This window comes from Antedon bifida, chromosome 9 (genome assembly GCF_963402885.1).
Source record: "Antedon bifida chromosome 9, ecAntBifi1.1, whole genome shotgun sequence".
Lineage (NCBI taxonomy): Eukaryota > Metazoa > Echinodermata > Crinoidea > Comatulida > Antedonidae > Antedon > Antedon bifida.
This window is the reverse complement of record NC_136234.1, coordinates 6,755,346-6,774,746: the sequence shown is the minus strand read 5'-3', so window position 1 is coordinate 6,774,746 and position 19,401 is coordinate 6,755,346. Positions and strand designations below refer to the sequence as shown.

The 19,401-nt window shown below is 33.3% G+C and overlaps 1 protein-coding gene across 1 annotated transcript in view; it reads right to left on the bottom strand.

The window, feature by feature from the left end:
- Positions 1-19,401, bottom strand: part of LOC144852423 (protein jagged-1b-like) — a 52,254-nt gene that overhangs the window by 3,041 nt on the left and 29,812 nt on the right. The window contains exons 7-24 of the mRNA XM_078710221.1: positions 18,080-18,208; positions 14,813-14,926; positions 10,975-11,088; positions 9,867-9,980; positions 7,953-7,999; positions 6,621-6,794; positions 5,860-6,010; positions 5,223-5,387; positions 4,856-4,969; positions 4,171-4,284; positions 3,903-4,016; positions 3,602-3,718; positions 2,589-2,702; positions 2,199-2,312; positions 1,525-1,652; positions 982-1,248; positions 516-641; positions 1-154 (exon numbers count right to left, since the gene is read on the bottom strand). Coding sequence (XP_078566347.1) covers positions 1-154; positions 516-641; positions 982-1,248; positions 1,525-1,652; positions 2,199-2,312; positions 2,589-2,702; positions 3,602-3,718; positions 3,903-4,016; positions 4,171-4,284; positions 4,856-4,969; positions 5,223-5,387; positions 5,860-6,010; positions 6,621-6,794; positions 7,953-7,999; positions 9,867-9,980; positions 10,975-11,088; positions 14,813-14,926; positions 18,080-18,208 — 2,370 coding nt within the window. The remainder of the gene's footprint in view (positions 155-515; positions 642-981; positions 1,249-1,524; positions 1,653-2,198; positions 2,313-2,588; positions 2,703-3,601; positions 3,719-3,902; positions 4,017-4,170; positions 4,285-4,855; positions 4,970-5,222; positions 5,388-5,859; positions 6,011-6,620; positions 6,795-7,952; positions 8,000-9,866; positions 9,981-10,974; positions 11,089-14,812; positions 14,927-18,079; positions 18,209-19,401) is intronic.

The following is a 19,401-nucleotide window of genomic DNA, read 5'->3' as shown; positions in this document are numbered from 1 at the left end:
ACTGATCGTTCTGTGTGACTTCCAGCGAATATGTTAATTTTTGAATGGTAGTTATTGTTGACAACACCGAGTTATTCGTGCCGGTTTCAAGGTAATCCACGATTTCGTTGATTAACACTGTTGTGCTGTTAGCTGATTTAGATTCAGGTAATGACTACAAATAAAAGATGAATCTTATTAGATAAAGATCATTAATGATGTATGTTCACTGTATTCAATTATTTTATTCCGTCAAGCACTCTGGCTCGAAAATTGTTTGTTGCTTGTATATAAAAAATATGATAAAATGGGTACATAAAACAAATGAAATTAATGACTATGTCAAGCATACATCAACCCAAACAAGTTTCTAATTTAGGCTTTATTCTGACAAAAGTCCTAATAGGGAATAATCTCATCTGATTTATGTCAGAATATATAAAAAAAAGTAAAACATTTCTCACAATTAAATAACTAGAAGGTCAAAGTGAAATACATGATTATTACTCATAGTAAAGACATTAAAAAGAATGTACCAGAGCTACAGCAATAGAACTTGGTGGAATCTCAGTGCAGAGTAGGACCACTGGTCCAGCGTTGTCACTGACTAGTATAGCTGCAGTGTATCTTAGCAACAGGCAAATATCATCAACTGAAATACCCTGAAAAAACAAAGCATTTGAACCAAAATGTTAAATAGAGACAAGTTCTTCAGATTTGGGCAACTTTATCGTCATGTTGGGCAACTTTATCGTCATGTTGGGCAACTTTATCGTCATGTTGGGCAACTACCTCATTATATTGGGCAACTGAATTTTCATAATTTTGGTCAACTGAATCACATCATTTTGGGCAATTACAAATACTGTAGTAATTCTTATTCTTTTCAAATAATAAAGTATCAAAGAGCGACAGATTTAACATAACCAATCAAGCCATTTAAAAATTGATTAATAAATATTTAGTTATGTTTAAAATTTAATTTTTATTGCAAAATCTCACCGATGGCAGCTTTGTTTTATCAAATGTCAATATGATTCGACCACAGTTTGCAGAGTTAGGAATCTCTTCACTAGGTTTGCAGCCGTATGAAGGGCTGGGAGTTGCTTCCCCTCCAGGCGATTGACACACGCCCCACAGACCACACGGAGGCGTGAAACATTGATGGTCGTCTGTAACAACGCAGGCCACGCCTTCTGGACACGCCATGCCGCTTGATGCGTTGTTGCCGGGATTGTTCATATCACATTGATGCGGTCCACACCACACCTAAACAATACAAGATATTGATATAAACATATTTTGAAGCTTAAATGGCCTCCAACACATTAAACACAATGCATGTTGTATGTTGCATTCCTATATGTATATATACATTATTCCAGTGCTTCCTATTTTTCTGTTATAACATATGAAGAAACATAATTGATGACATTCTGTTGATGCTGAAATTGAGAGTATACAGACAAAAGATGTCGCTTTACATAATTCATAACATGAGTAAAAGTGTCAATAAAGACACACATTATGCTAGTATTTACTTACTTGAGTGCATAAGACTTTTCCGTCATGGCAACTGCACGTGTTACAGTCCTCGGACCACTCAGCGCCGTGTTCATACACTCGTCGATTAGTGACACAAGGCTCAACAGATTCTGGTCCGCCTCCCATTACTAAGGAATATAAGGATTTTGATGTTGTATTAAACTTGTTTATAAATAAAATTGTTAGTACACAGGGTCATTTATCATTTGAACACACCCCTAATGTTAGATAGAAAATTCATAGAAATCAAACAATCGAACTAAGATTTAAAAATTACTGTGGGATCCTTTAATTTTGTTGAATGTGTGGAAAATAAATGAAACAAAACAAACAAACAAACAGGCAGTGAAAATATGAGTACACAAAAATGAGGAAAGGAGGTCTTAATGTATCCGGTTGCAAGCAAATGTACAGCATAATACTTATATGCCTCTTTGCAAAAGTAGTAATCATCTTAATTGACTTACACAATAAAGACATTGCGATGAATTGATGAATGTCAAAGGTCAACGGAAATAAACAACTCAATTTACTTAAGCCATCATACCAGAGGAAGCAAATATGTTTACACAATTTCTAATTCATTTCTTGGAGGTAAACATACTGAATTTTAAACTAATATTTTTTCCTTCCAAGTACATCTATTAAGTAATTATTATACAAACATTTTATACCTATATTACAGGTGGGTCCACTGAGTCCAGATGGACACTGACACCTGTATGAAGCTATTTCATCAATACAGGTGCTACCAAATGCGCATGGATTAGCCGCACAGTCATCTAGATCTGCAAAAACAACAAGGTTTTATCACATAATAGTAACACATAGATTTTAATATTTATTTTGTTAATTTCGGCAAACAAACCATAGCTTGTACAAAGGGTGGCAAAAGAGAGTAACAGCATTTATTCATGTATGCTGCTCAAACAAGAAAGAAAACATACAACAAAAATTAAACTTATATAAATTTCTATCCAATATTTCCATAAAAATTATGAAAATTAATCTCTAAATAACCGCAGGTAATTGCGTGTAAACAGATTACTCTTCAATTTACTTACTAATTCGACAATCTGGTCCGGCAAATCCATCGGCGCACTCACACCGGAACCAGTTTAGTCCGTCCACGCATCGGCCGTTATTGTAGCACGGTTGTGGATTGCAGTCGTTTATATCTAAAATAGATGTTAATTAGCGGTTGTGAATTCCCGATGCAAATTGACATTTAAAAATTCACATTGTAGACACATAATCTGACTTGTCTACTTTAAATTTTAGTAATAAAAAATTATTGCATCATAAAATTGTTCATAAACAGAGACAAATTCAAAATATACAGTGTGTATGAAACAAATAAAAAGATCAGTCCTTGAAAAATGTAATATTAGCCAGAATATTAGAATGTGTATGTATAATTATTATTTGAGACAAACTGTCCATATGAAACATATACATACAATATAGTATACATATTGTATTTTATTAATTTGGCGTGCCATTTTGGGAGTGGCAAAAGCAGGAAACCCACTGTCACCAGAAGGACGTGCGACTCCCTAAGCCTGCTTCTTTGTGCATATATGGAGTCAAAGAACAAATCAGTCTATTTAAATTTAAATGAATACTGTATATACATTGCAGATGGTAACATATGGTACACTAAAGCAGCAGTGTGTTTTTAATCGCTACAAGAATTAACGTATGCGTCGTCTATTTCACTCAGACGACACTTTAATGCCTCTGCATGATGTCACCCTGACTAAATACCCAGTTCACATCTGCATACATTTTTACAACTTGTAACAACCAGGTTTGATCTCCCGATTTATTACAAGTTCTAATACACTGAACAATGAGAAATCTCAGAAAGAAAGCGTAGTTGCGCGCTATTTGATTGGTCAGTTTAATACCAGGGTAATACATGCATGCATAGTAAGAACTCGGAACAAAAACAAGCCTCTCATCAGTGTGTTTTTGTTTTCCACAAAATTGTCTTCACACTATGCAAACCTGGTTACAAATTGTTGTTACACTTTGCAGATGTGAACAGGGTTTTATATTTTACTCGTCCACTTACTTGATTCACATAACTGCCCCTCAAAACCTTCCTTACATATGCAGTGAAATGACGTGTCCTGCGATACGCACGTACCAGAATTTAAACATGGCTCTATGTCGCATGGATCTTCATTGCCTAAAATAAACCAAACACAATTATTAAACAATATATTTTAATGCTATCAACAAAGCTTTAAAAAAAGCATCTAAAGCTGTAACGTATTTCCTCGTTGAAAATGAGCCTTCTCTACAGGCAGCAGAAATGAAGCAAACAGACTTCTAATGACGCTATGGTTCTGATGCAAAGAGTTAAAACTTACGTAAATGACAAATAGAGCCTTCCCATCCCTGCATGCATCTGCACTCAAAGGTGTCACCGTTGTCATGGCAAGTACCTCCATTATAACATGTCACAACCTCACAATGACTTTGTCCTATATTTAAAAGAACAAATTTGTGATATGTCATGTTGATGCAACATTCATGGAAAATCAATAATAATAAATGTACAATATCCAACCTTGTATTATACAATGTTATATATTGTGCATTTTATTGGTAGTAATAAAAAGTATATTTATAACTTACGTGAGTTGCAAGTTTTGCCTTTCCAACCGGCGTGACACAGACAAGCGAAGTCAGAAGGAAGGTCAACACACGTACCGTTATTGTGACATGGGCTATGAGCGCACTCATCAACATCTGAAACACCAAAATGAATAATTAATGTTAGGTCCTATTATTTCTCCATGGTTGTATACTGCAGTATCATTACACAATAATTACTCCAATTAAAATTTACACAGACGAGTGGCAACAGTAATAAATGTTATTCCTCATTACCATTTACACACAAAGCAGTGCGGACAGGCGGATCCCACTAATGATAGATACAGATTCTATGTGGGACAAGATACGCGGGTTTCTGTGTAAATTGCCCTTAAGGACTAACAACCTATGCCTGGACCAAGAAGCCACCAAAACTATTCTGAAGATTACTGTAGAGTTAGAAAGCACGTCCTAGTTTCAACGCATGTGCACAATAAATTAAAATGACCCAACTTGTTCCTAATCCTAGGTCATATATAAAGCTACTTTTTATTGTTATATACTACCTACACTACTTCTAGGTTTCTGTAATATACTTTGACTGAAGAGGTCGCCCAGTATAAATAAATAATAACTCAGAATACTGAACTGCTACACTACAGTAGTATTGGTTAACTGCACTGCGATTGAAATGAAAGTAGAAAGTATTTTGAAAAACACTCACCTCGTTGGCAAAACTTTCCTTCATATCCGTCGCGACATAAACATTGGAACGAGCTCAATCCATCCATACACGTACCGTGGTTCATGCATGGGTTATCCTCACAGTCATTTATATCTGTCAAGATTGTACATAATATTATTAATAATCATCATTTAAATTTGTCAAATATTTTGTTTAAAAAAATAGATGGTATGGCTATGGCTTGTTCTACAAAAAGTTGTGGTTTTTTTTACATACATTCTGTAGGTCATCATTTGTTGGTGGACCTTTTCATCTTTGAATGTATTTTATTCTATATTTGTAATGATATTTTTTATTTTCTCTTTAGATGACTAAATGAAATGAAATGATATAAAAAGATTCTTACTTTCATGACAGTAATAGCCGGTGTAACCTTCTTGACAAATACATGTAAAACGGCCGTTAATTTGGCTGATACATTGACCATGCTGTCCACATATGTTGGAAGGCACAACCTGCATCGCCCCAGAAGAAGCATTTGTTGCAATACTAATAGTGCAACTGTCAATTACTATAAAACAAACATTAAATTTAATGTGCAATAAAGTTTAAAATAATGTAATGCAAACAATGCACTTTACCTAATAATATTTTAAAGACAGAATAATTTCATTCGTTTGACATATATACTCATCAATACTTAGTTGGCTAAAGTTGGAATGGACAGCGTTTTAACAGTTGGAATGTAAACAAAAAACTACAGTTATTTTGCCTGGACTGAAGGCGGTTTAACTTGTTTACTAATGAATTTACCAGGCAAGTATTTGGGATTTGTAGTTTTGAATTCTTGTGTTCACCCACTACATCACATGATGACTAACTTAAATGGGTTTTTTGGAGGGTATTCAATAGTAGACAGCCATGTCATATCTTTTACTTTAAATTTATTTGGAACCTTGGACTTTTTATATAGTAAATACTAAATACATAATAAAAATATCATACCAGACATAATTTGTGTGTGTATAGAAGATGATACATACCTTGGCACGTTGGTGTATCGCACAACTGTCTAGGCTCGGAGCAGTTTCTGCCTTGATAGGCTCCAGTACAATCACAGAAATAATCTCTATTAAGATTAAAACACACAGCACTGTGTTTGCATGGGTTGGGGTGGCATGGGTCCACGTCCACCTGTAAGGATCATAACATGTGGATTAGTACAAGATTAAATGGATTACCAACTGGATCATGACAATATACTGTTACCGAGATACATTAATCCCATGCTGACTTTGTAGGGATTAGACGGATTTAGATGGAAGCTTATAAATATGTGGTATAATGAGGATCATTGACTTGGAATGTCACAGTAGATTTCAACTTCTCTTTCAGTTTGTCTGCTGCCTAAATATCTTAACAATGCTAATAAAATGATGTGTTTTAAACCTATATTGTTTAGCAATTATAGTTGCATAAATGTGAGAATGCAAATATTTTTTCCACACATCAAGTTTACATCATCAACTACTGTAGCTTTTTGTAATTTACAAACTCATTAATTACAATTAATACAAAAGAATTTTTGCAAGGATTGACCCATTCCTTTTGAAAATCAGTTAGTCTAATGACCATTTACAGTACGACTAAAAGAGTAAAGTTAAGGTACGTTTTCAAAGACAAAGAAAATAAGCGTCTGTTATATTGCATAAAAGGAAATTGAAATATTTTATTTATACTGGGTGACCTCTTCAGTCATTATTTAGAGCAGGGGAGGATTGAACCAAAGACAGTGTAAACATACCTGGCAGTGTGAGCCACTGTAGCCTGGAGTGCAATCACACCGGTAGCCATCCACTCCATCTATACAGGTACCTCCATTCTTGCATGGCTGACTAACACATTCATCTACATCCAACTCACACTCTGTTCCTTCAAATCCAGATGGGCACACGCACAAGAAACTATTTACAAGATCCTAATGTACAAACAAATTAATAGTAGTTATAAATATAAGGGTTTATTTTAATGAAATGATAAACAAACAAAAAGACAAATAAAAAGACTTTTTATTCAAATGTTTTATAATATAATATGGTTTTGATTGCTTTAGGTGATGGTAGACAAAAAAAATAACTTCTCCCTCAGACTATGGGCTGACCGTGATGTCTAGCGCCCTCAGACTGGCCCAAAAAGAACCACAGACTGGCCATGTGTTTCATGACCCAGACTTAATATTTCAACAACAAAAGGTGCTAATACAGATAATTATTCCTTGAAGGCATGTTCTTGTTTGTTGGTTTCCCCCAAGATATGTACAAATCAACATAAACGTTAATTGTAATTAAATAAAGAACAAAGTACACAAAGCAAGCATATTGAAGGCGGTATCACTAACAAGAATTATGAATAATAAATAAGAATAAGATGGCTTGTTGCCATATGTAAACAAAGTATCATTAAAAGAATTAGTTATTGGTGGTGAGCTAGCGGAGTGTAATGAATGCTTTGTAAACAATATAAGGCCATTGACTGATGATAAAAGTCTTTATACATCATAGTTATTTTCCATGCATTATTCTGCAAGGTTCAAAATACAGAGAAATTATGCTAACGTCATGATCGTTGCTAAGGTGTCGATCGTTGCTAAGACAAACACGCACTTTAAGCTTCTCTTTGTACAACATTGAACATTTTTTGTTAAGTGCAAATTAATTAAACTGTAGTTTAGTGTCAATATCCTCTCATATTGATATTGTGAGATGGTAAATTTACATTTTGTATTAAATTATAACACTCAGCTTTGATTGTCGCAACATTCATATTTTACTTAAAGCTCTGTCTATATAATCAAACTAGTTTGACAAAAAATGCCCAAATATGGTAGTGATATGACATCATCATGTCCATATATAGGTACCTCACATTTTTTGTCACGTAAATTTGATAGTGTAGATGGAGCTTTAGAAAGGTTTAGGATTCTAATCTTTGACATCTTAAAAAACGATGGAATAAACTTTGATAAATTTGATTGTGCATTTTTAAGCTCATGGGGGGTATAACTGAATAACTGAGTAGGTATTTCCGATATATATAAAATAGAATGAATGTAAATGTTGCTGTTTAAAATACTCACCATACAAGTGCCTCCGTTGCTACAACGATCAACACAATCATTCTGATCTAGAAAAAATGAAAGGAAAAAAAATGATTGAAATAAAGACAGGTGGAACGAGTTAGAGAAATGAAGAACAGACAATGGTGTCTTCCTGTTTGTTCCATCTTCTTTGCCTACGAAGGTTTCTCTATACCTTAATTGCTATATACATTATTTTTAATATTAACTGCTTTTAAAAAGAGATAAAATATATCTTTTATAGAGTAGTATTCTAGTAGTTTCTAAAAACTGAATTAACACTTCTTTTTATTTTTTTATTTTCAAAACCCAACCAACAGCAAAAAGAAATTTGCCAATAACAGGAGGGTTAACATACAAAAACAAAACGGATACAAATACAAAGAACAAATGCCTAAATAATAAACACTATAATAAGGTAGCATTTGTACCTTTTTGCCACAGTATGAAATAAGGGGGCGTTATTAATATTATTACACTCTGACTTTACATAGTCTAAGGTCCTAAATCAGGAATGGGTCGTGCATGGGATTATATAGTAGCAACCAAACACAATTGGGTAATACGGTAGGTCGAGCAATAGTGTAGAGGATCTGGTAGTATTGAATGCAAAAGATGCTATTATATGACCATTGTGCAGTTAATTAGAATTTATATGTTTTTAAAATGACTTTACTGGCAAGGATGATCAACTACTTATGTTATATCAATCATGTGCATAGTAAGCTAGTCATGGGGCCAAGGGAATATTAGAATGGCATTTATCTAAATATTTTGTAATTACTAATTACACCTAAGGTCATTTGTTGACCTTCATATATTCACTATATAGCCTCCTGTTGTTCCAATTCATATAAATTATGGACTGCTCATCTTTCTGGGCAGGCGAATGGTATTTCATATAAATTTTATTCCAAGTTAATCAAATATTTCATGAACTTTTACCTACTTTAACTTTGAGTCCAAAATACATTTTATTTAAGAATTCTAAGAATACTTAGTTGTAAATAAAAAGTGTCAAAAAAGTCACAATAAAAAAAATGTTATTTAATTTTAATGATAGTATCTTTATTTGTCCATTTAAAAATTAACAGAAATTGGTTTTGAAAACAGGCATATCATAGATGCTCACAGTGTTTTTATTTTTGTTGTATTATTTTTTATTCATAATCATATCAGGCGAAATATTGGTAGAAGGTTTGCATGGCAGAATCAAATGTTGATATAAAGTTTGCGGTACACCACGTATATTACTACTCCTGAGGATGATCAAAGCATATTGATCGAAACATCGAGAAACTCAACAGTTCTTTTCAGAACTAATATACTACCGCAAACTTTATATCAACATTTAAATATATTCTAACAGAAATTGGTTTTGAAAACTGGCATTCATAGACGCTCAGTGTTTTTTTTTTCATATTCATATCAGGCGACTAAAAAATACCAAAATGAATGTTCAATGACATCAACAATCATAGGATATTAGTAACATGTCATGTTGTGTTTCCTTACACTCTAATAGTCTCTAACTTAACATCAGTTTCTTGTATCCTGTTATCAAATACATAATACTAATATTTTATTTAATAAAAATACTAGGTATGATATCATGGTCTGTGGCCTAGAATCCAGGAAATGTTCAATATTCTGCTTAGTAACCAACAAAATATGAATTACATGTTTTATCAAAAACGTGTTGCCATTTTCAATCCATGATCAAGCCTTTTATCCACAAACGACTTATAGTGTAGACAGAACTTTATTAAGGAGAAATTTCTATGAAATGAACGAGGGACATTGTACATTTTAATACTACACTACAGGTAAACATTTAGAGGGGTGCACTTGGGTTAAAAAGGTGTCTTCTTAATATGGGTCTTACTGTGTTCGGAAATTTACATAAATACTTACTTGTATCGCAATCTTTGCCGGTCCATCCCGGGTGACAATCACAGAAGTAATCACCTTGATCGTTACGACATGTGAAAGCGTTTTGACATGGGCTACCTAGACACTCATTTTTATCTGAAAAAAAAAATGTAGTAATGTCAACATAGATGAGGCATGTAGGGCAACCAACATAGAAGAGGCATGTAGGGCAACCAACATAGATGAGGCATGTAGGGCAACCAACATAGACGAGGCATGTAGGGCAACCAACATAGACGAGGCATGTAGGGCAACCAACATAGACGAGGCATGTAGGGCAACCAACATAGATGAGGCATGTAGGGCAACAAACATAGACGAGGCATGTAGGGCAACCAAAACAGACGAGGCATGTAGGGCAACCAACATAGACGAGGCATGTAGGGCAACCAACATAGACGAGGCATGTAGGGCAACCAACATAGACGAGGCATAGATAATATCATTTATGCACTGAGTTTCAACTGTACTGCAACAGCTGCTGCTAACTCATAGCCTTTAAGTAAGCATGAAATTAAATATGTACCAACTTCTACGCAGTGTCCACAATATCTACTAAGTTGTTTCACAAATCAATCTCCTTTGTATTAGTTTAATGGTAAGCACATTTAATATAGAGTTGATGATATCACTTAGGGATCACTTAAAATGATCAACACTTTCACTGTGTGATGCAGCAGCAGCACAGTACAAAGGTTAATTTATGCATACAATTCGATAACACACTTCAGTATGCCTACATCCATAAACTTGCTCAAGAATGCCGTTGGAATCTTATCTACTGACAAGCTTCTTTTTAAGTATTTATGGTGCATCAGCCATTATGCACACACAACCTACCACATCTCATTTGGAAGATATTATTATAGTACCACAATGGTACAGGACAAGCAATGTAGTTATTTGTCTATTTCTTTATGAGTGCCACCAGAAAATCATCACGTTTTGATACTTTTTGGCCGAAATTAGAACTTCAAGTATACTTATGACATGCCATTCGGGTCAAAACTTTTTCACAAAAGTTAAGCCAAATCGTCATATAGAACCTACAATTAGTGACGGGGCAAAGGACTGTCAGGGGAAGACTCACCTAGCTGACAAAGTGGTCCTTGCCACTGTTCTGGACAAATACACTCAAATCCATTGATGAGATCAACACATAAGCCTTCATTGACACATGGCTGGCTGGCACAGTCATCAATATCTGAAAATAAAAAATATATATAATTTGTTACTGCTATAAATATAACTTAAAAGCAAATAAACAATAAGAAAAACAATGGCGCTGTTTTATGAACCTCATTCCTTATGGAACTTAAAATCAACAAAACCATTATAACAGAGAAACAAGATACATTTTTAATGGGAAATTTGTAGGCCTACTACTAGGTATAATACATACATATTCAAGATTTAAAAATGTATTGTTCCCCCTGAAAAATTAATTCTTAAAACAAATTTGGTTGAATATACCATTGTAATGTCGCATAAATAATTATTTACCGGAAAAAACTTTAATTGAAAGCAAAAATCTTTGTTTTTTGGGGGGAGGGAGGGCAATACATCTTTAAGTAATAGTTTCATGATAGATGGGACGAACAGAGCTCAATATTTTTATTGGAGAATTTAAAAAATACACACAGTCTATACAGTGGCTCAATATATATAATGTCTTCTTATTTTAAACTAGCTATATGTATAGACACACACTTTTGATAAATATAATAAGACACGATATTGATTCTATACAGAGTTAGAAAAGTAAAAAATAATAATATGGAAATTAAATTTCCGAATAAGACTGAAGCAGACTGTTATTGATTTCTTATTGTTCACTAAGGAAGTCAAAGACATACATATATCAACCTTTAACGAATACAGCCAACATAGTTAATAGTATAGTTAACATTAATGTTAAAATAGGTTCATGTTATACTTATAGCCTTAAACAACATTTTGTTCCTTTAAGAAACATAAATATTTATCTGAAATAACTTCCAAATTACATTCCATAAAGAAAATAGGAATTATGATTATTCTCTTTTTTTAATTCCATTCCACCAAGGACATAGATAACATTTTAAATTATGATTTCATGGTTTTACTGGCGATTTCTTCGAGTCGACAGACATATAATTATCATAAAGAACATGTTTTATTATTTTACTATGATTATCTTTAATTCTGTAAACTCTCTGTAAACGGTTCTCGCAGTCTACGGTATACGCTGGCATCCTCAACATTTGCAATTATAATATATGGTAGCGTCACCTGTTATTTATGCAAATATATAGAGAATGCCATTTACTAGTGTTACATAATATTGTGATTGAGTAGTCACACTTACTGTTGTTACAATGTACAGTATATATAAACTGTAGGTATTTGTATTATGTATACGCCAGATAAAGATTTAAACAGAATGCTTTCACTTTTAATATATGGCAAGTACACAAAGTTTCTTTGTGAATACAATGTTGTATATCAAATGATTTGTTCATTGTTTGTAATTTTGTACCCAAACCTAAGTTGGCATAATGGCCAGGCTGCAGCATCTGTCCATGATGGTGTACAATAACAACCAATAGGCTTGTGTCTATTAATCAAAACTGGCTGACAGATGAAATCCACTTACTTTCCCATAGTTAAAAATCGAAATTCACCTTTTTAATGTCGGAAATATGTATATGGTTTGACAGAAGGAATTTTGAACTAAAAACTATGGGTGGCCTTAGGGTATAATGACATTCATATAATACTCATTGTGAGTTCCTATTTCACAGCAAAATGTTAGGTCTTGTTTTGTACTGGGATCGGGTTGATGATTATGTATAAATCATTAGGTTAAAATGAAATGAAAAGGCAAATGGTCATAGCTAGCAGTCAGCTGACATGGTCATATTCAATCACTCAACAGTTACTGATGATAAACTGGTGGAAATGTGTGGGATATTCAGCCCACTAACAGTTATTTTTCCATCAACCTTTAGTACAACTAAGCCTTTGTTTAATAATCCCATTATTTAATCCTGCAATATCCCCCTCTCTCCTTAAATTTAACTGCCAGCTTAAGCTCAGCTACCTCAGTCTATCAAAATTTATGTGACGAAAAAATGTGATGTGCCTATATATGGACATGATGATGTCATATCACTACCATACATGGGCACATCACATAAAGTTTGATAGTGTAGACAGAATACTTTAGAATACTCTTGACGTTATGTGTTAGCGAAAATACATTAGTTAAGAAAATAAATCTTTTGTTTTTTGGAGTTCCTAATTTTGTAATATTTATATTTTATATTTTTGTTTTGAGGAGTCTATTCACTACAAGCTATGCTTTCATTTAGGCTCCTTGTTGAACCCACAAATGTGAAAACGCCCACAAATGTGAAAACAACCACAAATGTGAAAACGCATCACCCACAAATGTGAAAACAACCACAAATGTGAAAACGCATCACCCACAAATGTGAAAACAACCACAAATGTGAAAACGCATCAACCACAAATGTGAAAACACCGCACACAAATGTGAAAACGATCATCGCCCACAAATGTGATAACGCCCACAAATGTAAAAAAAAGAGAGACTTTTTCGCCCACAAATGTAAAAAAAATCAGATCAAATTTAATGCTAGATTCAGACAATTTTGATCGAGTTAATACATTATATCATGATTGTATTGAGTTGTTTCAATAATTGTTTGTTCACGATACGTCTGTTAGGGTCGTCGTTAACACGTTGGATTATTATCATTTGCTGCTCGTGCGCGTGATATTTGCACGTTAACTCGTTTGTTTAATGAACGTAATAGTTCAAGACAAATTTGTTATTTGCTGCGCGCGTGCACCATACTTCAAGGTCAAGGCCATGTTATATCATTGTTGCTTCTAGTGTGTAGTTGTTGGCTTACTATTATGTACGTATTGTTATAAGTCGATGCTCGATTCAATGTTTTTGTGCGCGTACACGATACCACAAGGTCAAGGTCATATATACTATTGCACGCGCGCAAAACATCGAACTTCGACTTGAAACTATACGTACATATCAGTAAGCCAACGAGTTAACAACCACACACCACAAGTAGCAATGGTATACAAGTCATGACCTTTGTAGTATCGTGCACGCACACAAAAAACATCGAATCAAACATCGACTTGGAACTATACGAACATAACAATAAGCCAACGAGTTAATAACCACACACTACATTCAAGTAGCAATTTAACCTTGACCTTTTAGTATCGTATACACGCGCAAAAAAACATCGAACATCGACTTATAACAATACGTACATAATAGTAAGCCAACAACCACACAGTAGAAGCAACAATGATATAACATGGCCTTGACCTTGAAGTATGGTGCACGCGCGCAGAAAATAACAAACATCGTCTTGAACTATTACGTACATTAAACAAACGAGTTAACATGCAAATATCGCGCACAAGCAGCAAATGGTAATAATCCAACGCGTTAACGACGACCCTAACAGACGTATCGTGAACAAACAATTATTGAAACAACTCAATACAATCATGATATAATGTATTAACTCGATCAAAATTGTTTGAGTCTAGCATTAAATTTGATCTGATTTTTTTTACATTTGTGGGCGAAAAAGTCTCTCTTTTTTTTTCATTTGTGGGCGTTATCACATTTGTGGGCGATGATCGTTTTCACATTTGTGGGCGCTGTTTATTACATTTGTGGGTGATGCGTTTTCACATTTGTGGCTGTTTTCACATTTGTGGGTGATGCGTTTTCACATTTGTGGTTGTTTTCACATTTGTGGGCGTTTTTACATTTGTGGGTTCAACACTCCTCCACTTTATATACATCTTTAGTAAAGTGAAATAAATTAAATGAACATCCTAAACATGTCATCCCTTCACCCCTGAACCACTGTCACTCTTACCTTCACTGCATGTTGGTCCCTGCCAGCCTAGGCTACAGAAACATGTGAATTCGTCGCCATTTTCTTGACATGATCCATCGTTCAAACAAGGATCAGTGGCACACGGACGTTGAGCTGAAAAACACAATATTCAACATTGAATAAACACAAATGATTAGTTTGACAAAAAAAGTGTGATGTGCCCAAATATGGTAGATGATATAACAAAATATGGTAGTGATATAACATCATCATGTCAATTATGTGCATATCACATAAAGTTTGATAGTGTAGACAGAGCTTTATATACAGTGTACAATGTAATAACAGTCACATATTGCATTTAACAATAAAGCACTCAAGGAACTATATTAGGAACTATAGGAGCTTGACTAATATAGCTAGGATAAAATTTCACACAAGTTCCAGATTATTTAGTTCAGGTTGTGTTCTACAAAAGCCAAAATGTGTTCAACTGAAATTGAAAGCTGCGAACCAAGTAAATGATTGATTTTGCATGTTCTGTGTATTCCCTATAGAAATTACTAAGGGGTCATTTTCATGCCAAATATTTACTTTTCAAAATATTCACATCATTTCCAGAGATAACTCAAAATATTCCCAACATTTTCTATTTTCAAAACCCCCTTAGAGGGTCACTGCCAGTATTGTTCATCCTAAATGTTTTCATTGTTGATAGTCAATGACACTGATAACGAGAAAAAGTTTGTAATCATATAATAACTTTTTCCTGTATATTGACTGCATTTCTGCTAAAATTTGTGCTCTCAAAAAAATGTTTAAATCAGTGGGTGGACATGGTCAAAAAACATCAGCATTACCCAAAATGCAATGCGCTCAGGCAGGTTTTAACTGTTATTTCCAGTTAGTGACAATGTTCTGCCTAGAATTTAAGTCAATTTAATTCACATGGTTATTATTCAGTAATGTAATGTAATGTTGTTTGATTTATAAAGCGCTTATACAATCAAAAGATTGTCCCAAAGCGCTGAGAGAAAAAACAGAAAGAAATTACAAAGAAAAAAGATGGGTTTTTAAGAGTGTTTATGATAGAGGATGCATTCAGTTATTTTTTTCATAGAAGAAATCACAAATATGTATGAACTATGATTGTATGCTACCTTCATTTGGCCTTTGTTTTACATCCATCTAACTTCAATCACGCTCAATGTATCTGTCATCAGGTCAAGGATTCTTTAATTCATATATTTTTAAATTGTATCATAAGCTAAAATTATTTGCAACATCTGTGTTTCTCCTCATAAACTGTACATCATATGAGATATTGACACATAATAAAATAACATTCAAACTTCATAGTTGTAATGTTAAATGCAATCTGGAATTCTTTGGAATTTGGACTTCTTTGTCCATTGTCTAGCCACCAGGCAGCTTTAAAAGTCACCCTTTCTAAACTTTGTATTTTTCTTAATTTTCTGTCACTTTATTGTTGAGGTCTTAATGTGCTATTTAAGCAAATAAATGATTACCATTTATATCAAATAAACCAAGGCTCATCAATTATACATTAACATAAATGTACAAAGCTAAGTTATATGTTTAAAAAATGACAACAGTTTAAGATTGCAGAGTTGCAAAAGACCACTGACGCGGGCAAAATTGGCGACATCATTTAGCCATGAAATACGCATCAATAATCAATTAACGATAATAGCTGTGACCGCTTTTTCAACTTTATCAATATTACGCATCAACGATAATCTTCATCTACTCTTAGTTACGCCAGCTAATTGAACTAGTCTGTCAGTAGCTTATTACTGTGACAAAAGATCGCTAATAAACTGCCACTTACAGCATTTAAATATCAAAAAGATTCACACTATAAGTATCAATGGTTGGTACACAGTGATACCATAGAGTAGTTGTTTTTCATGTATTTTGTACCGATTTTAAAATTTTCCTTCTCTTTTTCTTTCTCCTTTTCTTTCTTTCACACCTCTTTTGTAATTCAATCTGTTATCACATTCAATCTCAATTTTTTATTTTAAGTGCTTTAGGACAATCTGATGATTGTTAAAAGCGCTATATAAATATGTCAACATTATCTACAATTTTTATTAGACCTTTTTTTTTTATTAAATTGAATTATGCTATATTTAATTAGCATACAGTCCATAATTATGGAGAATTTTAATATAAAAAACTGTTTAAATGATATTTTAATATTTTAAACTCCCTTTACATCACCTAACAAACTCCAGAGTTTACCATATAGGCATTTTGCCATGGCATGTACCCTGGTGTGTATGGATATTTGCTAGGCCATGTCAAAGGGGTATTTACAGATAAAAGAAATCCAAAATTATTAGTAGTTCTTCACTGTCTACCATCAAATACTGTTCCATGGCAACAAATATTGACCAATTTTTACTACATTTCATTTATCGTACGTAACTTGATTAAATATCACCTTCACAAAACATAAGTCACGTTTATCAAATATGTAATTGCAGTATTTCATGTTTTTACATGCACGGAAATTAGTACAGTACAATTTTATAAATGCCTTTAAGTTTAATTTAAAAAATTAGACTAGAATATAAAGCTGAACATGTTCATAATGAAATTTGAAAAAAAAAAATTGAATAAAACAAATGTTAAAATCGTAAAACTCATCACAAAAAAGTGGGCACTGAAAGTATAAGGCTTTATAGTATAATAAAAAAAATAAGAGAGATTTCAGAAGACTTTTATTAGCCAATTAAATCTGACCTGTCCTAGTTTATACTTTAAGCAGAGGACCAAGGTACATTGGATACAGTGGTACTTATTTACCTTCAAGCTCATACTTAAGTCAGTTCTCATATAGACTTTTATCTTAACTGTCATTCAAATTTTAATTGGCAAGATTAATTTACGATATGAAAATTACCAAATTATTATTATCAGATTTGAAATGATTGCGATTTTTGATAACGAAATTTGTTTGTTATTTGGCTTCCATGTCTAACATGAACTAGTATGGAAAAGTACTGAAAAAATGACTGTGGGTGGGTATCACAGTGGTTGAATCCCAATGGCTAATATAGTGATATACAGTAGTAAACATAAACTAGTAGTATAATCACACACCATATTAAAGGTAGCTAACCATATTGTACAACAGGGTAAACTTGAGGTTGGATTTACATAGCTTAAAGTAGGAACTAAAAGATGTGGACAGGATTAAAGTTGCTACCTGCTCCGGGCAATGCCATCCTACAGAAACATAACAGATTAAATGATGATGGGTTTAAAATCACTTACCAAATTCACAGCTGGGCCCGAAAAATCCTTTTACGCAGATGCAGTTATAGCCATCGCTAGATGACTGGTTGTTAATACATGTGCCTCCGTTGTGGCAAAGTTCCTCGCCGGAGCCGCAGGGGTCCAAATCTGTCGGGAAAACCGGAAGAAAACGAACATTAATCATGAGGACAGGTGTAGCTGATAACATGGATTTGAATGTCACATGATTTATTACCTTAGGCTACCAGCGTTATGTGCTAAGGTTTTTCCCACAGAACAAAAAGAAAAGAAATTCTTATAATTATGCTAATGTCATTTTCAGTGCTTGTAATCTATAAGTTACTGACTATTAGGTATATATTATTACTATATCAACATTTTTAAAAATATACTCATTTCAAAATAGTAAATGCAATAATGTGAAAAACATCTATACTACTGTAGTCAGTAAATTGTTAGCAAACAATAACAAATCACATACTGTAGTAATCAGGTAAAGACAATTTTTTTTTATAGAAAATTTTATTTTTAATTCAATGAAAAGAAAACTTTACCAAAAATAATGTTGCATTATATTACAGATTAAGAAAAAAAGTAGAATCTTATTTAATATTTATTAAATTATTTATTATTAATATAAATTGATCTATAATTTGATTGATGTAATACCAATTTGTTACATATCTATACAATAATTAATTTCTTTTCATACCATTAAATACCAACAAACAACAAGAGGATTAGGAAACAAACAAGTAAAGCTGTAAGCAAACACATGTTACTAATGATAGGCACACTTGCATACACCAGGATTGTATTCATCAACAGATACTTAAAGAACAAAGCCGGTTCCGGTGCTAAGTCTCTACCTTTACCCTCCTGGGACATCAACACACCCCTTGATATTAATTAAATAACCAATGGTTAGCTAGCTGCAAATAAAAGACCTAGCTAACGTCTTTAACAAAAGCGTAGTAAACACTCATTCATAATCTTGCTATATCATCTGTGTAGAGTTGACCTTGGGGCTATCCTATGTAAACCAACAGGTTATGTTTAAGAACGTGCTGCCAATATTTTACTACTACTGTGCTAGCCTACTTGAGATATTCACACAGCTGAATGAATCACTACCTAATCACTCTATGATTAACAAAACAAAAAAAAAGGCTCACAAAAAAATTACAATTTTATTTGTCTGTTTTCTACATTATTGTAGTTTATCTTAAGACTTCATGGAAAAGATCACAAGTACGATATGAAAATTAATGAATTAAATCTATTATTATTCCAACATCGCAGACTCCTTATGGCGTGCGACAGGGTGGGTCCAAGTAGTT